Source organism: Molossus molossus, unplaced genomic scaffold (genome assembly GCF_014108415.1).
Source record: "Molossus molossus isolate mMolMol1 unplaced genomic scaffold, mMolMol1.p scaffold_m16_p_5, whole genome shotgun sequence".
NCBI classification, from domain to species: Eukaryota; Metazoa; Chordata; class Mammalia; order Chiroptera; family Molossidae; genus Molossus; species Molossus molossus.
In genome coordinates, this window is record NW_023425388.1 from 72,269,853 (window position 1) to 72,287,843 (window position 17,991).

General features: G+C 39.4%; 1 protein-coding gene across 1 annotated transcript in view; it reads right to left on the reverse strand.

The window, feature by feature from the left end:
* The window catches only part of SIDT1 (SID1 transmembrane family member 1), a 98,523-nt gene that overhangs the window by 45,146 nt on the left and 35,386 nt on the right, over positions 1-17,991 (reverse strand). The window contains exons 4-9 of the mRNA XM_036243864.1: positions 11,262-11,307; positions 8,018-8,119; positions 7,062-7,145; positions 5,198-5,285; positions 3,681-3,752; positions 3,181-3,274 (exon numbers count right to left, since the gene is read on the reverse strand). Of these exons, the coding sequence (XP_036099757.1) occupies positions 3,181-3,274; positions 3,681-3,752; positions 5,198-5,285; positions 7,062-7,145; positions 8,018-8,119; positions 11,262-11,307 (486 nt within the window). The remainder of the gene's footprint in view (positions 1-3,180; positions 3,275-3,680; positions 3,753-5,197; positions 5,286-7,061; positions 7,146-8,017; positions 8,120-11,261; positions 11,308-17,991) is intronic.

Genomic DNA, 17,991 nt, shown 5'->3' on the forward strand with positions numbered 1-17,991 from the left:
TCTTGCCACTCCCTTCTGGACTGCACAGTTTCTTTTGAGAAATCGGCTGACAGTCTTATGGGAGCTCCTTTGTAGGTAAACTAACTGCTTTTCTTTTGCTGCTTTTGAGATTCTCTCTTTGTCTTTAACCTTTGGCGTTTTGATTATGATGTGTTTTGGTTTGGGCCTCTTGGGGTTCATCTTATTTGGGACTCTCTGTACTCCCTGGACTTGTATGTCTGTTTTCTTCACCAAGTTAGGAAAGTTTTCTGTCATTATTTTTTCAAATAGGTTTTCAATTTCTTGCTCTGTCTCTTCTTCTTCTGGCATCCCCATGATGCAAAGGTCGGTATGCTTGAAGTTGTCCCAGAGACTCCTTACAGTATACTCATTTTCTTGGATTCTTTTTTCATTTTCGCTGTTTTGATTAGGTGTTTTTGCTTCCTTATATTCCAAATTGATGGTTCATTTTTTTGGCTTTACCTATTCTAATATTGATTCCCTGTAAATTATTCTTGATTTCAGTTAATGCCTTTTTCATTTCTGACTATGCAGCCTTAATTTGTGATTGGTCCTTTTTTATGCTTTTGAGGCCCTCACTAAGTTCCTAGAGCATCCTTATTACCAGTGTTTTGAACTCTGTATCTGTTAGATTGCTTATCTCTGTTTTGTTTAGTTTTTTTTCCTGGAGTTTTGTTCTGTTCTTTCATTTGGGGCATGTTTCTTTGTCTCCTCATTTTGGCTGCTTCCCTGTGTTTGTTTCTATGTGTTGGGTAGATTTGCTATGTCTCCTGGGATTCCTAGGGTAGCCTATTATAGTCAGTGTCCTGCAGTATCCAGTGGCACAGCTTCCCTGATCACCTCAGCTGTGCCCTTGAGGTGCACCCCTTGTGTGGACTGTACACCATTCTGTTGTAATTGAGTCTTGATTGCTGTTGGCACATCAACGGGAGAGATTTACTCAGTCTGATCAGCTGCAAGGACTGGCTGTGACCACTGACCACTGACCTCTGACTACCTTGGAGGACCAGCTGTGTAGGGGCCCACCACATAAAGCAAGACTTACTTCAGCAGGGCTCTGGTACCCACTGAATCCACTCCTTGAGTATGTGCTTGTGAAAGTGGTTAGGTGGTAGTGATTTGGCATGGTTTGAAGTTGTCCACTGGATGTGTTGGCTCTGGGGCAAGGTCAGCCACTGCCTGTGTTCTTCCCAGGGCCACCCAGCATAAGTTACAAAGTGATCTGTAGACTGCTGCTTCTTGTGCTGGGTTTGGAGGAGCCCAGGCAAAACCAAGTTGTGAACTAAGGCTGACTGCTCCTAGTGCCAGGTCTGGGGTCACTTAGCGAGAGGTATGGAGATCACTGGGGCCAGATGCTGCTTGTTTGAAAGAATTTAGGAAATTCTGAAACAGGAGCCAAGATAGGCCATTCCTTTGGTAGAGCCACTGGAAACAGCTTGGGTGGGCCTGAAAATTGGGTGGGGCAGGGTCTCACAGAACCACCAGGAGCAAACAGTGTGAACCAGGTTGCTGGAGTCTCAGACATGGTGGCCGTCCACAGGCTCTGTGGGGAAAGGGCTCACCAAAGAAACAATGGCCTCCACCATCACATCTGTCTGGGAGAAAGTTGCCTCTCCAGCTCTTGCCCCCATGCCAAACAACTCAGTTATTGCCCATACGTCTCTGGTGCCTTTCAAGCTGCCTCCCCCATGCTGAAACCTGAAGGTAGCAAGTCTGAGTAAGTCCTTTAAGAGGAGCTGCCTGAGACTCCAGCAACCTCCCTCAACCTCAATTCCCACTGGTTTTTATAGCCAGAAGTTATGGAGACTTCTCTTCCTGGCACTGGAACCCTGAGCTGGGGTGCCTGGTGTGGGAAGGGAACCCTTGCTCCTCACAGAGGACCTTCACAGCTGAAGAATCCTCCTGATTTGTTTTAATCCACCACACGTGGGTGTGGGACCACCTCGTCTGCACCTCCACCCCCCCATCAGTCTCGATATGGCTTCTTCTTTAATTTTGTAGTTGTAGGCCTTCCATTCAGCTTGATTTCAGGGGTTCTGAAGGATGTGTGTTCTGTAGTTTAGCTGTAACTTTGATGTGGCTGTAGGAGGAGAAGATACCACATTCACCTACACCACCATCTTCGCCATGAGGCTTTTCTACAGATGGGAGCTTGCCCAGTAATCTGAAAACTCTATGGTGGCTTTGTTTTCTTTACATGTTCAAGAGGAGAAAGAACATTTACTTAATGTAAACCTCCTGCCATTCTTCTGTAGCTGTTTCACAGAGACCACAACAACTACAGAATTCTCAAGGTTCAGGCCTGCTGAGGGAGGCGAGAAAAGACTGGAGCTCGTTTTATTGGGGGCTCCAAACTCTTGGAAAGGGTGTTTCCTTGGTCAAATTATAGCACAATCATCTCCTTCTTTAATTTTTTTTAAGGGACATTTTACTGGAAAATTGATGCTACAACAGTAAGAAAACACCTGCTAATGTATCAAAGTGTGTTACTCTTGCTATTAATAACTAAAATGACTCCTCTAGCCCTGGCCGGTTTTGCTCAGTGGTTGGAGCGTCAGCCTGTGGCCAGAGAGTCCCGGGTTCAGTTCCGCTAGGGGCACGTACCAAAAAAAAAAAAAAAAAGAAAAAAAGTTAACTCTCTGCCCTGGCCAGTTTGGCTCAGTGGTTAGAGCGTCGGCCTGCGGTCCGGAGAGATCCGGGTTCAGTTCCCGCTAAGGGCACGTACTTCGGTTGCAGTTTGTCCCCGGCCCTGGTTGGTCGTGCGGGTGGCAGCCACTCGATGTGTCCCTTCACGTTGATGTTTCTCTCTCTCTCTCCCTTCCTCTCTCTCCCTCCCACTTTATCTGTACAAAAAATGGAAAAATATCCTCGGGTGAGGATTAAAAAAATAAATAAAAAATAAAAAAATAAAACGACTCCTCTAAGATAACTAACATTTTATCAGCACTTACTCTGTTCAGAACATTGACATAAACACTGCAGTTATGCTGTTCTATGAAGTAAATTTTTATCTCATTTTACAAATGAGAAAACTGAAATACAGAGAGGTTAAATAACTCACCCAAGGTCACACAGTTAGTGGCTGGTGTAGATTTAAATCCAGTCAATATGGCTTTAAAGCTCTAATTACTAAGCAGAGACAGGCAATGGGGTTAACATTTCTTGGAACTCTTGACCTACCGGATATAATGAACACATGCAATCAGAAGACATCCCAAATAGAAGGAGAAGAAGATGAGGAAGCTGAGAAGAACGGCTTTCACAAAAACGGATTCTGAGGGAAGAGAAACAACTTTAGTCAGGAGAAAAGAGGACCATGTTTGGAACACAACAGCCTCAAAAGCCTATCTTGGTCATAACTCATTCGTAAGTCCTGAAATACCCCCATTTAAAGTGGCAAAGCTACTGGAGATCATCCAGACATTATCCACCAATGGCTGCCTTTCACAGTGATGGATCCCCAGTGGAAGCTACAGGGGGACTTCTGTATACAACTTCAAAACTAAGTTGCCTCTCTTTCTGGAAGAGATTTAACAAATGCTTTAATTCTTTCTTCTATTTCTAAGGTCAACCTTAGTTTTCTTATAATGTTACTCTGGAAGGATAACATTAGCACTGAATTATATGGTCAACTGCTTGACATAGGAATCTGTCTACTGAACCCTTGAACCAATACTGACTTTTAATGGAAGGAACAACGGTCACTTTAAGGTTCTTTGTTCGTTGTAGATTCCAGGTCTGGTTCTCCTTTTCTGGTAAAAAAAAAAAAAAAAAAGAACAAGGATAAATGGATCAGATAATATGTTCTTGGCTTCTCATCTGAACAGTTGTTCAAAAACTGTCCAAAATGAACTCTGGTTGCTGAATTTTCTTTTAGAAAGAACTAGAGAAAAACCCCACTCCCAAACCTTCACACCATCTAATATCCCTTTGGTTAAACTTTCAATTTGGCCTTTGCCTGGGTGCATTTTGATAGCACCAACTGATGCAAATGAGACTTCAGCCTCCCTGCTTTACTGAAGAAAGCTTGACCCTTTCCCTGATACCCATGTGGTTCAACATGCCACAGACACACAAAGAAAACAGCCACAAAAATAGAAGGCTATGGCATCTTTTAGCTTATATTTTCTAGCCAATGAGAACTTGTTTTTCTCTTATATAGTCATTGAAGAGCTTATAGTTTAACAAAGAGCATTAGACATTAGCGAAACTCTATAGAGCTATGTAATTAAGAGATTAAAGAATACAGGAACAGAAATTTCACCTAAATACCAAGGGAACCATGTTACACTCAACAATAAACATCCTCTGTGCTGATTACATATCACATCAGCTGCTGGGGACATGTGTTTTCAATCAACTGTCTATTCCATTCCCAAGGTAGTTACTGGATAACTGGATAAGTTACCCATGGCTATTTGTACTACACCTCAGAGCTCATACAACCCCTGTTATTGGGACAAGTAGTCCCACATTGCTATCTTGCAAGGTACAATTTTGGCAACTGAAATTGAGAACTCAATTTTCCATGCACATCCTTGTGGAAATAATGACTACTGAATAATATAAGTGAATCCATTACTACTGGCTAACTGAACCAATCCTAGAAAATGGATCTTGGTCTGCAGTATACAAATCATTGCTTCCTAGTAGTAAATCTTTGCTGAGTGAAGAGCCAACATCGTGTGCTCTGAGGGAGAATAAGATTTTGAAATGATGCAATGCACTAAGTGACATTTTGTAGTGTCATTAATACCTCTAGAGCTAACATTTTCTTCCCTTTAGTGTTTTCTCAAGTATCTTTCAGACTGCCTTACCAAGTCACTGCTGCTGGCCTTCACTTTGTGGGAACTAGAAATGGTCATAAAAAGCCAAAGTGGATTTTTGATTTCCATTCCACTTGGTCAGGTTTTTTTTTTTAAATACTTTTATTGATTTTTTTTCTTTTTTTTTTTTTTGAGAGAGGAAGGGAAAGAGAGAGAGAAAAATATTGATGTGAAATGAAACATCAATCAGATGCCTCCTGCATGCCCCATACTGGGGATCGAGCCGCCAACCTGGGCATGTACCCTGACCAGTAATCAAACCAGCAACCTTTTGGTGCTCGGTACAGTGCCTGACCAACTGACCCACACCATTCAGGGCTCCCCTCGGTCAGGTTTTTCTAAGTAGCCAAGTATTCCTCACTATCTCTTACCCTGGATGAAGAAGGATCCTCCACAAGCATAATCTTCAGGCTTTATCACAAACACCACGAAGAACTGCTCACCTGGAAAATCCTTCTTCTGCATAAGACATAATAATCTTATGATATGTTCTTATGTTCTTATGATAAGAAAGATAGAAGAAGGGAGAAAGCCCATGGCAGTGGGGTGGGAGCAGAAAGAAAGAGGAAAAAGAAGAAAAGTAAAGTTCCCCCTTGCCTCCTAACATTCACATATCCATGATCTACTCTAGTTTACCCACAATCAAATAATTGCTACATCGGAGAAATTAAGGTAAGTAGGTGCACTACTTCAATTTCAATCTATCTTGTGCTCACTTGAGTGCTTAAGACTGTCATAGACACCATATAAATAATATCAATAGCTTATGTTTAATAATTAATAAGTGTATATTGTTTTAAAAATTAATAAACTTTATTTTTAAAGCAGTTTGAAATTCACTGCATTAAGATTTTATTATTTTAAAATATAATGATAAATGACTCTCCTAAAAGTCATACAGTCAGCAGTTAAATAAAGTTTAGTTTAGGAAGGCAAAGACAAGTCAGGAGACCTGAGTTAGTCTTGGTGTGACTTTCTCTAAGTGTGCCTCTTTGTGCCCCCATTTCTTTATCCGTGAATGAAGCGTGGTTGGCAAGATGATCTTTAAGATCTATTCTATTTCTACAGCTGTTTTCTTTTAACATCCCCAAATTTTTGGTATCATGTTTTCTGGTATCACTGACAAAATGGTCCCAAACAGAATCATAGGCTCAAAAGAGAAGTAATAATTTATTGCCAAACATATTCAAAGTAAAGATGTACTGGTGTGTTTTGTACTTCATTAATTTAGTGTCCTGCCTGATGTAAAATATGAGTTCCCTACTCTGGTTATTTTTCTGTCCTTTTATATTGGGGACCATATAATGCTGGGATGCTAAGGAAGAAATAAATATTAAAAACAAGAGCAGATACTTGGGATGTCAAATCTGAAGCACTAGAAAATTAAAGCTGGACTGATAATATTTTTTAGATTTAATTAACCTCTCTTCACTCTTTACTGTTATTCAACAAATAGTATCACCTTACTCCAGAGAACAGATCAAGTTACAGATCCCTCAAGTAATACCACAAAGTCAGGAACAGAATCTCTTACAAAAAATACTGGCATGTGTGTATATTTTTGTTATACAATTACCACTGAAATAACTTAATTACAAATGCCAAAAGGGCAAACTGCCATGCAAATATGTTCCATATTCCTTTAAAAAAATGTATTGGGGTGACATTGGTTAATAGGATCACAAAGGTTTCAAGTGTACATTTCTATGATACATGATCTGTATATTGCATAGTTATGACCACCACCCAAAGTAAAGTCATCTTCTGTCACCAAATATTTGGCTCCCTTAACCCCCCACCACCTCACATTTCTTGCAGCTATCCAATCTGTGCAGAGTTGAAGTCCCTTTTTGCTTACTATTACTGGTACAAATGATTATTTGACTATGTTTAATTGCTTTAACTGGATGAGATAAACTTTACCCTGAACTGACATCCTCTATTGAGTAGATTGACATATTCTGCCTTTGTCTTTCTAAGCAATCTGTCAGATATATGTCCCACCACATCGTGGGCTCCAAGATCCCCCAGGGCGGAATAGGGCACCTGGCAGAGTAGCATTGTCCATTATCGTCCAAATTTTTATTTCAGGCACATCAATCTTTCTTTTTAAAACCAGTTGGAAAGAGAAGAGGCCCAAGGCACACAGTGAATGGCAATCCCTTCTGGATGCTGCTCCAGGGGTAAACTGACGCACCATCATCAACAGTAGTGACCACAGAAGTGATGTCTCACCTGTAGTGTGATGGCAGCTCTCTTGGTCATGGACTGATAGATACCATTAAATTCCACATTGTGGTCAAGGTCATACACTGGGCACTGTAATGCACATGGGGGATAAAATGGAAAGCATCACTAATGTCATATCATGTTATGCTACACATACTACACACATGGAGCAGGGGTTCCTTACTAAGCCATAAACCATATTAAGTTTCCCCCCAAAACAGTCATGAAACAGTCTCCTAAGACTTTGTACCTTGTCCTCTAAAGTCACGGTCACTTTATATCAAAGAGAACTGAAAGTGGTCTTAAGGTTTACAATACCTTTCCATTTTTTAATTAATACCCCAAAGAAAAAAGGCCTAATGTTACAATAAAAATTTTTAAATTAAATTTATTGAAGTAACAGTGGTTAATAACATTATACAAATTTCAGGGGTATAACATTTTAATTCACTGTCTGTATACTCTGATGTATGCTCACTACCAAGAGTCTAGTTCTTTTGTTAGCATATGTGACTCCCTTTACCCAACTCACAATTTCCCCTCCTCCCCCTCCCATTCTGTTGTCTGTATCTATGAATGTTTTTGTCTTGTTTTGTTAGCTTATTTGTTACTTTTTTGTTTTCTATTCCATGTATGAGTGAAATCACAGTTTCTGTCATTTAAAAAACTTAGAACAAGTGGTAGGTTTTGACATTTTCTCCTGTAGTCCACAACTTCGCCTTCCTTGTACTTTGTCACAATCATCCCTCCCTCCTTGCCTCCTTTTCTTCCTTTGTTTATATTGGTAAGGAGTCAACTATTTTCTCTTGCCCAGAGCAATGTCTCCAAACACTGACTGCCCAAGATACTGTTCTTAGTATTTAGCAGTTTGAAGAGATACATAGATATGTCTTCCACCTTTCATTGATCCTGGGACAATATAATGGTCCATACTGGAAGGTTGACAAGTTATTAAGACTCACCATAATATTCTGGATGGAGACAACAGAACATGGATAAGCCACTTTAGACACAACTTTAATGATAACTGAGTCCACATCTTCAGGAAATTTGTATAGAAAATACTGAGAATAAGAAAAAGAAAGACATGATTTGTTTATATTAAGAAATGTTTATAGTCATGAACTCAAAACTATTTTCACCTGAGTAGGATCATTTTCTCTAATATTAGGCACAAAGCTCAGAAGCACAGCTCAGTAAATCTCCATTAATTCAGTCATTCATTCCTCTCACAGGTATAGAGCAACTTCTCTCTTCAGGGCTCTGTGCCAGACATCAGGACGATATCGGTGAATAAAACAAAGTAGCCGTTTCATATGATATTGCCATTTAATTTCCTATGGTTTTTCCTTTCTCAACTATACTTGGCTACACTTCATTTCCGTTTCTACTTAGAAGATCCCTCCAACCTTTGAATTAGGGATATGTGGGATGTAATATGAGACAATATTTACTTCCGCATGGTCATTTTGAAATAGGAGGCTCCACAGTGAAAAGCAGGTGAGCCTGTTCTTCAAGAATCTTAACCACCTTTCATTAGGCAAGAATTAGCACTAGACCGACCCTTCTCCTAGAATTTTTGCTAAAGAATGTGTTTCCTGGCTGGACTACAGTAAGATGACATTTAGATTCGAAGACCAAACTTTACATCTAGCCTCCTGAAATATAGGTTCATAATTTTGGGCAGGTTAAGATATCTCTAAAAGTGTTTCTTCAATATCATCAGAATCAAGAAACATGATAGAAAGAGGTTATACTATTTACCTATTTAGATTATAAATAAATCCCCTGAACAAAATTATTAACTCTAAGTTTTAAAGACATAGGTAATAATGAAAAAAGGGGACTTCTGCCCAATAATTATAAATATGGTAACTGGTCGAGACACTTTGATTAAGATTTTGACGGAACCAAACAAAACAACCTCGATATTTCAGGACTCTAATAAATCTATCACTTTAATGGCAAGGCAAAACTTAATTTTTGCATTCCAACATCCTCTTTTCTAACCTTATTAGGAGAACCAGAGCAATAAAAATAGAATGTTTTTCAATAACCCAAAGCCTTCTGATGGGGGAAAGAAATCGCAAGATTAAGGACTGTCATTAACACTGCTATTTGGAAATTTGTTCACGCCTTGTAACAGAGGGCAACAATCCCAAGAACCCATCTCATTTTGCATTCATTTTGGAGCTTGATTCAAATTCATACACTACAGGATTCCCAAAGGTAAATCCTCTAGAATTACCAAGAGATGCTCTTAGTGCTTAGGGAAACCAACTTTGTAACTCAAGAGCATTAATTACTATGATTACGGTTAGCAATAATGAACAACATACATACCCATATATTATAGGAGTTGGTTTTGTGCAAGCAGTAGACATCTCCTGAAGCCTTATCTCTATGCCAAAATATTATCAGTCTTCTTTATCTCTAAATTACCATAAACTTCTGACCCTTGCCTTAATAATCTACTTTTTATCAGAAATAAGCAAATAATAAGTATCCAAAGCAATGTCTGGAATTTAGGCCAATAATCATCATCTTGGGTCCTAATTACCTGCCCAGTTGTTATAACCTGCTTTTATCTCCAAGAATAGAGGTAGACAGTGATGCTGAAGGTTGTCTGAGAATGTGCAATAGTTTGGGTGAGTTTATAGGAATGGAAAATCTTTTCGACAGTTGAAGAGGATATAAAATTCAGGCCAAAATGGGAATAAGTAATAATAAAGTAAGACTTTCATAGATATCAAAGAGTTTCTATTTTGTTTTATCAATTTGTTCTAAGTACATATTCTAGCTTGGGGTTTATATACAAACTACGTAGGCTTTAATATTTACATACTTTTTTAAAAGAAAAGGAAGCCATAATATATGATCATCACTGATTTTCAATCTACAAACTGAAAGTGTATTACAGCATTCTGTATATCATATTTACTGTAGCTTTGAACAGGACTATTAGACTATATTCATTCTGTAGTTGGGGTGCAAGCTTTTCCTTCCCTTTCTAGATGGATCCCATTGCACCGAGCAACCAGCGCTTTCAAATATTTCATGAATTAACCAGCCAATGTTAAGGGCAATGGTTTGCGAGTCTGTAGTCCTCTTGTATTACTGGGTGGCAGTATATAGGCATCGTGGAGGTTTTCACTGCTGAGAAATGTAACTAAAAAAATGTGCCAGTACAGATCTGGGGAGCTGATTGTACACCTCTCTTCCCAACTCTGTGTTCAATGACATCATGTTGGCTATTGAAATTGAAGACGGTAAAGACATTTATGCCACAGAAATGGGCAAATGTTATAAATCAGTTTTTTTTTTCCTCTGAAGACTATTTGCTAAATATTTATCATCACACAGTGGTTGTAATAGATTTATAATAGTGCCCATATAATATGTTAATCCCAGTTTTAGTATATACAAAACAAAAATTAAGTAGCCATTTATGACCAAAACTATATTATAGCCTGCAGAAGATTTACAATAAATATCAGGACATTAAATAAATCTGTTTTAAACTATTGCATAAACTTTACTCTTTGAGAAACCATGAAAGAAAAAAGAAAGGTAGCTATAAGTGTCACCAGAAAAGTAGCCTGAATAATGAAAGTTTTCATGTATTCATTCTATATGTGATTATGGTTTAATGGAGAACACAACACAAATATCTAATTCTTATTATACGTTTTTCAGCATTCCTGTTCTCTCTTTACACAGGAGAAATGAATTTATTCCATCCGCAACACTGTAGAAATGAAAATTTGTTTTATTTTACTGCATCTCCAGGTATTTATGTATTCGTTTAGTGTTGGCCTTCCCCTTGCTGTTTCCCTACCCCAATCCTGATTATAAAAGGTCCATGAAGACAGCAGTTGTATCTTTCCCTTCTTCATCCTGCTATTCCCAGCACCGAGTACAGTCTAACACCGCTTGGTGCATAGTAGGCACATCATCTGCTGAATGACAGTTGAACTAAGGAACATCTACAAACAAACATCATGCCTCCCATTACACACCAGTGCAGGTGCCAAGATTAAATGTTGTGTCCAAAATTCTAGTAACATGCATAACATTCCAAAAATATAAATATATCTTAAATTGTGAAATATGAAGGGCAACAAAACATGCTGACTCCACCTGTTACCATAGTTTCTTTGGGTAACACGAATAGTAGAATCGTAACCTTGACCCTCTTTCACTTACCTGAGGTTGAGAGGGGCTGGCAGTGAAGTGCAAGGCAACGTTTGTCCTGAGAAATGTGAGAGGGAGAGGGGGAAGTGAGAGAAAAACATAGCAAGTTAGCAAGCAAAAATTATTTATTTAAAAGATAACCATCTGAAACCAAATGCCAGGAGAGCCTTATCCTTTGTGAAGGGAGGTCTGTTCTCATCAAACTTGCAAAGTAAACTGCATGGAAATTTGCTGGTTTTACCACTCAAGAATGACCAAATTGGGGTGAGAGTCAATTTCATGTCTTTAAATACCTATAAATACTTATACAAGTAAGTACTTTATTTATTTATTTTTAACTTTTATAGACACTTCAGCCTTTGGATTCTCTTAAGATTTTATAATCAAGCACAGGGTTTAGGTGTTAGAAGTGGGCTGAAAGAGAGAGAAAAAGAAGATTTGAGGTTCTTTTGAACAATGAAGATAACACCTCAAAATAATTTTGATGTATCTATGGCAAAAGATTATTATTTTTTAAATGTGGTGACCATGGGAGGGTCCCTAGGGATAGGAGTATGCTCTTTCTGCCCCCAAGCACTTCCAAAATTGTCTGCCACACCAGCTGAAATTCTCCTCCAAGATTTGGTCCTCTTTGGGTTAGACATTGCCCTTAGGATCTCTTTTACTATTGATGATAAAATCTTAAGAGAATCCCCAGGCAAAGTGTCCATAAAAGTAAATAGCAAATAGCACCACAAGAACATAATGGAGTTATTTTCTCTCCAGTTAGTAATTTACTGTGAATTATTATTTTTTTAAATCCTCACCTGGAGATGTTTTTTATTGGTTTTGAGAGAGAGAGAGAGAGAGAGAGAGAGAGAGAGAGAGAGAGAGAGAGATGTGTGAGAGAGAAACATTAATTAGTTGCCTCTGTATGCGGTCTGACTGGGAATTGAACCCGCAACATTTTGGTGTATGGAAAGACACGCCAACCAACTGAGCCACCCAGCCAGGGCTGCTGTGAATTATTTTATTAGGATCCAGCACTAATGAAAGGAGGGGCTGAGGAGCATGCAGGAAGCATACATTTGTAGCAGAGTGCTGTCTGGAATGAATGTATGAGAAACAGTACAAAAGACAAGTTTGGGCCTCGTTACAGTGTTGTAAGGGCTGCTTTAGCCTTTTATCCTTTCTGGGTTTTTCCTCATCTTCAGCCATGAAGATCATTCATACAAACCCACTGCACAATCTCAACATCCCCACCTGGGGAATGACATGCCTCCACCCCTCCAATGCGGCCAGTATTTCTGGGAATCTGAACCTGAACTTCTAGGAATTTTAACCTGAGCTTATTCTGGGGTCCCTCCCCAGATTCATAGCCTGGTGGGTGCTCTCTAAAGAGTCTTTTTCTCCACTCCTAATATTCCTTTTATAAAGATTAAATAGTTTTAAGCAATCCTATTAAAGACTCCTTTAGAAAGAGCATGTCAAAATATTTAAGGAAGAAGTTTATAATTGGAGGTGTTTAAAAGTCATGAAGTTTGAGCACTATTTCTAAAGGTAATGACTAACAATTTAGGCTGTTGGCAGACTGGACTCAGAATTTAGCAGTGGATGCAATTTTTATATATGCACTCTCAACAGAAATCATCTTCAGTGTCAAGGACTGGTTCGGCTGAAGCATGGTTGATAGCTTGTGGCCTTAGGTTACCTGAAGAGCTAACGTCAGTGTTAAATCCAGTTGTGTATGTGTTCCTGAGATGCCACCGCCAGAGTGAGGATCCACAGTATCGTGTGTGGCTAGGTAGCACCCTCTTAGTGTGGGGAGTGTCATCTGCTGTTACCAGGGCAACAGTTCTGTTCATTGCCAGGTCAGGGGAACAAAAAGGACACACATTTTCTGGGCTAGCAACAGGGTGAGACAGGATGAGATTTCCAGAAGCAACCAGTTTTCTTTGGCCAGAAATTTGTTTTCTTGTTCTCCCCTATCGCTTGAATTCCAGTTGTAATGTAATGTACGGACATCAATGTGAACTCTCTGAGCTTTTCTTCTTGCTATTTACTTTTTCTTTGCTAGTACAACACATACAAACACTTAAGACATATTGTTTTCTTTAAGATGGTCACGCTTAAGTCCTCTCTTTGTCATGGAGTCAACAGTGTGTACTAAATAAACCCATTGAAAGTTCTGCTTCCTGCCCTGGTTGGTTTGGCTCAGCGGTTGGAGCATTGGCCTGCGGACCAGAGAGTCCTGCGTTCGGTTCCCACTCGGGGCACGTACCAAAAAAAAAAAAGAAAGAAAGAAAGAAAAGTTCTGCTTCCTTCCCCCTAGGCTCTGAGGTGTGGAAGGTTTATTTGATCAAGGGTCATTAGCCAATAGAGCAAAGCCAGTTGAGACTCATATGTACCTTTAATTTTAGAGAAAGAAGTAGAAAAACTTCATTTTATTTGTTTTAACCACAGGAAACAAATGTTTATTCAATAAGTATAAGAAAAACTGAATTAGTTCCCTTGTTTTGAATAGTTTGAGGAAGCGGGAAGAGAAAAGGAACAGATGAAGTCAAGAGAGACGGGTGTGCAGATAAGACAGGAGAGAGAGGCTCATGGGGAAGACGGAGAGGAGAATCCTATACAGGAGAGTAATAAAACAGAAGAAAAAGGAAAGGGAGATGGGAAGTAAGGGCAAGTGAAAAGAGAGGAAAGGACAAAAGCTAAGTGGTTTTTGAGGTAAGGACTGTGAGATTCACGACATATTGTCCACTTTATGATAGCAAGTCCCTATCACAGAGCAGAGAAGGCTCTCAACCCCCACTTTGTTGTTAAAGGAAATTATATCCTGTGATTCACTTGGACTATGGACTTCAGAATATCACTTCCTGTACCTACTTACTGCCATCTGCCATGAATTGTCCTCGAGCACCCTAACTCTCCCACCCAGGCTCTGGTCCTCTGTAACCCACTGCATTTCTCTAGCCTAAATATAAACTATGCATGCATGCACTGAATCCTATCCTTTCTTCCCGTCTCTGAGACTTTGTTTCTACAATATTTAACTCTCCTATAAATTTTATCAGCCTTTCTATCCTTTGGTTTATAAATATGCTCTAGCCTCAACCATTTTCAAAATAAAAAAGCCCCAACAAATTTCCTCCCTTTTCTCTATATTTCTCTCCTCCATGTCATTCTATACTCTCCATGCCCTTCACAAACCAGCTTCTTAAAAGAGTATTCTGCTTTCATTTTCATTCATTCTTTGCTCTTCCCACTGCTATCAGGATCCCTTTCTGCCTTAAAACATATCAGGATCCTTTTCTCACAATTCCCTTGAAGTTGCCTTTGCTAAGGGTAACAGTCACCTCCTAATAACTAAATCCAGTGACTTTACCTGTGACATTTGACACTAACAACCACTCCCTGACTTGAAACTTGTTCCTGCCTTGGGCTCTATGACACCTGCTTTCCTGGGTTTTCTTCCACATGTCTTGCTATGCCTACTCAGCTTCTTTTGACAGTTACTATTTCTTAGACATCACTTAAGTGAGAGGGTTATCCACAGTCTTGTTTTTGATCTCTTCATTTTCCTTAGCCATGTGCATCTTTGTCTGTCTGTCTATCTGTCTGTCTATCTGTCTATCTATCTATCTATCTATCTATCTATCTATCTATCTATCTATCATCTATCTATCATCTATCCATCTATCTATCTATCTACCTATTTAGTTGACATAAAATCACATATGTGTTCAGTTGCCACAAAACCTATAGAAATGCTACTATATCTCAAGTGTCCATGTCCAGCCATGTTCAGGGCTATCTCCTGAGCTCTAATCACAGTAATCTAATCCCCTGCTGGGCTCCTACCCTTGACTGGCTCTCAGCACCTCAAATTCTACCTGATCAAAATGGAACGTCCTATCATTTCCCTCATGCTGACCCACTGTATCTGTTTGTCAGTAACCTCACCAGACTTTGGACATCAATGTTAGAGTCACCTTGGATTCCTCCCTTTTAATTACTTCCCATTTGATTGACCACCAAGTCTTCCTGATTCTATTGGTGTAAAAGTAACCTGGATGCATCTGCTTCCACCTGAAGCACCATCTTTTCCTGACAGCATCCAACAAAATTTTTGAAAAGTAATGTAAATCGTCACTGTCGTTTATCCCAAAATATCAAAGGGTGATTACACGACACAGAACAAAATGGTCTAAAAATCTTTTCACTCATTCATTTCCTGAAAAAATCTACTTCTCACAGCATAGTAGCTGAGCATGCTTACTCAGAAGTCTCTCTCAAAACAAAGACTCATGATCTCTCCATAGATGATGAGGGTTGAAGGCTGCAAGTACTCATGTAGACTATATTTTTTATTCTGCCACATATATTTGTTGAATTTTGGAGTTATCGCCATATATATTACTTGACTCCCTTTTCCTCTTTAAAAATTGTTGCTGCCACAATATGTTCAGACTCTAATCAGTTGTTTTTATTTATTTATTTTTTCTTTATTGATTTTAGAAAGAGAGGAAGGGAGAGGGAGAGAGAGAAAGAACATCTATGAGAGAAAACATCAATTGGCTGCCTCCTGCATGCCTCCAGGGCACTGGGGATTTGGCCCCAGCCTAGGCAAGTGCTCTGACTGGGAATCGAACTGGTGACTTCTTGGTGCATGGGTCAGTGCTCAACCACTGAGCCACACTGACCAGGCTCTAATAATATTTTATTTTTTCTATTGAAATAACTTTTCATTGTCCTATTTGCCTCTATCCTCTCTTCAGTTCATCTTCCACATTGACACTAAGGTCATTTCTGAAGTCAGATCTTTTCATGTTATTCTGTCACTTAAAATCTTTTAGTGGTTTCCATAACCTGAAAGGTAAAGTCTGAATTCCCTAGTGCTTCATGTAAAATCTCAAACACCAAGGACTGGGTACTGCCTGTTTGCCCAGTCCTGTCCCTGTAGGTCAGCCTTAGGCAGCATGAGGACCAGCCTTCCTCTACTCAGTCCGCTATCTGTAACTCAGACTTCTCTCCTGAGCATCATGATGGTATATACCAACACTCTGCCGGACGCCTGTACTTCAAGTTTAACATGTACCAAAGTGAACTTACCATTTCTTCCTTCTCTCCCCCAAAGCCTCATTTTCTCTTGGTGGCGCCACCATCTACAAGTTAGAAGGTCATCTTTGACCCTCCCAGTCCACTCACCCTTCATATCCAGTCAAGTTTTGTCCATTTTACCTGCAAATTCTTCAGTTCATCTCCTTATAATGTATTTATCTTGACCGCTGCATCCGTGTCCTAATTTTTCTGCATCCAGTCTTGTTCTCATCAAACCCATTCTCTACACAGCTGTCACAATTTAGACAACTGCTTACATTTCTTAACACCCTTTCTAAGCTCCTCCCACCACATGATCAGGTGCCTGCCTGCTCCTACAGCCCCCTACTGTTTCCTCTCTGCGACTTCACACTCAGCAAAACACCAGGGCACTAGAGTTTGGCAAAGCTGTGTGTGTGTGTGCACATGTGTGTGTAGGGAATAGATGGCAGGGAGTAATGATTTAAGGCAGAATTTTATTTTTAAAGCTGGATTTAAATAAATAAATATTTCATGGACTTGAGAAACATATTTAAGGCAATATAAACACTGTGAGGACAGGCCGGAGTAGCCCAGTTGGTTGAGCATCATCCTATGCACTAATTCAATTCCTGGTCAGGGAACACACCTGGGTTGTGGGCATGATCCCCAATAAGGGGCATGTAAGAGGCAGCTGATTGATGTTTCTCTCTTATCTATGTTTCTATGTCTCTCTCCCTTCCTCTCTATGAAATCATTTTTTTTTTTTTAAAGTTAAAACAAATTGTCAGGACAGTTTTAAACAAACAGTAGAAAGAGAATGTTATAGCAGAAGGAGCTCAGAACTGGGAGTCAGAATTAGAGTCTAGTATTGATTTTGTCTTTCCTAGCTGTGTGAGTTTGGACAAGTCACTTAACCTCCCTGGGCATCAATTTGCTCATCTGTAAAAATGAGGTGAATAGATTAGATGCCCTAAAGTACTTCCATTCTTAAAAACTTATGATTCTAGAAAAAAAAAAATCCTGGAATATGTTTCATATACCTCTAGTCTACCACTCAAAAACATACAACAGAAACTGCAATGTTAGAAATTTTGAGTTGATTCTTCACTGTTTCTCTCAGTACCTAGAGTCCAGATGTCAACACAGTCTTTATCTCTTGCCCTTTACCACTATCTTCTGGGTTTCTGGGGTCACCAGCAAGATTTGTATTGGACAATCCCGAGCCAGGGAGGAAGAGATACATATATTTCAGTTACCATCTCTTCTTAGGTTTATCTCATTCTCATAAAAACCCTAGTAACTATGTGAATTTTGAAATGCTCTGAGTATCTGAGTCCTGAGATCAAGTCACATTACAAGAGGCAGAGCCAGAAAACAATGTGAGGGAATGGATTTGCAGTTTCGCCAGCGTGCATACCATTCATTAACACTTACACAGAGTTGTGACCTTATGACTTCAGTTTCACAGAATTCAGTTCTCCAAAGAGTTTAATTAACCCCACAGAAAACTGGCCCTAAAATTTAAGTACACTGCCACCAGATGACCGTGACATGTCAGAGACATGGAAACCAATTAGTAAAGTCAAGGCTGAAAGTTGGAACTGCACTCTGTTCAAGTAATGTGCTGCTACCTCCTTCAAATGTATAACCATGAATTCTCATATTGTTTAATATCATAAAT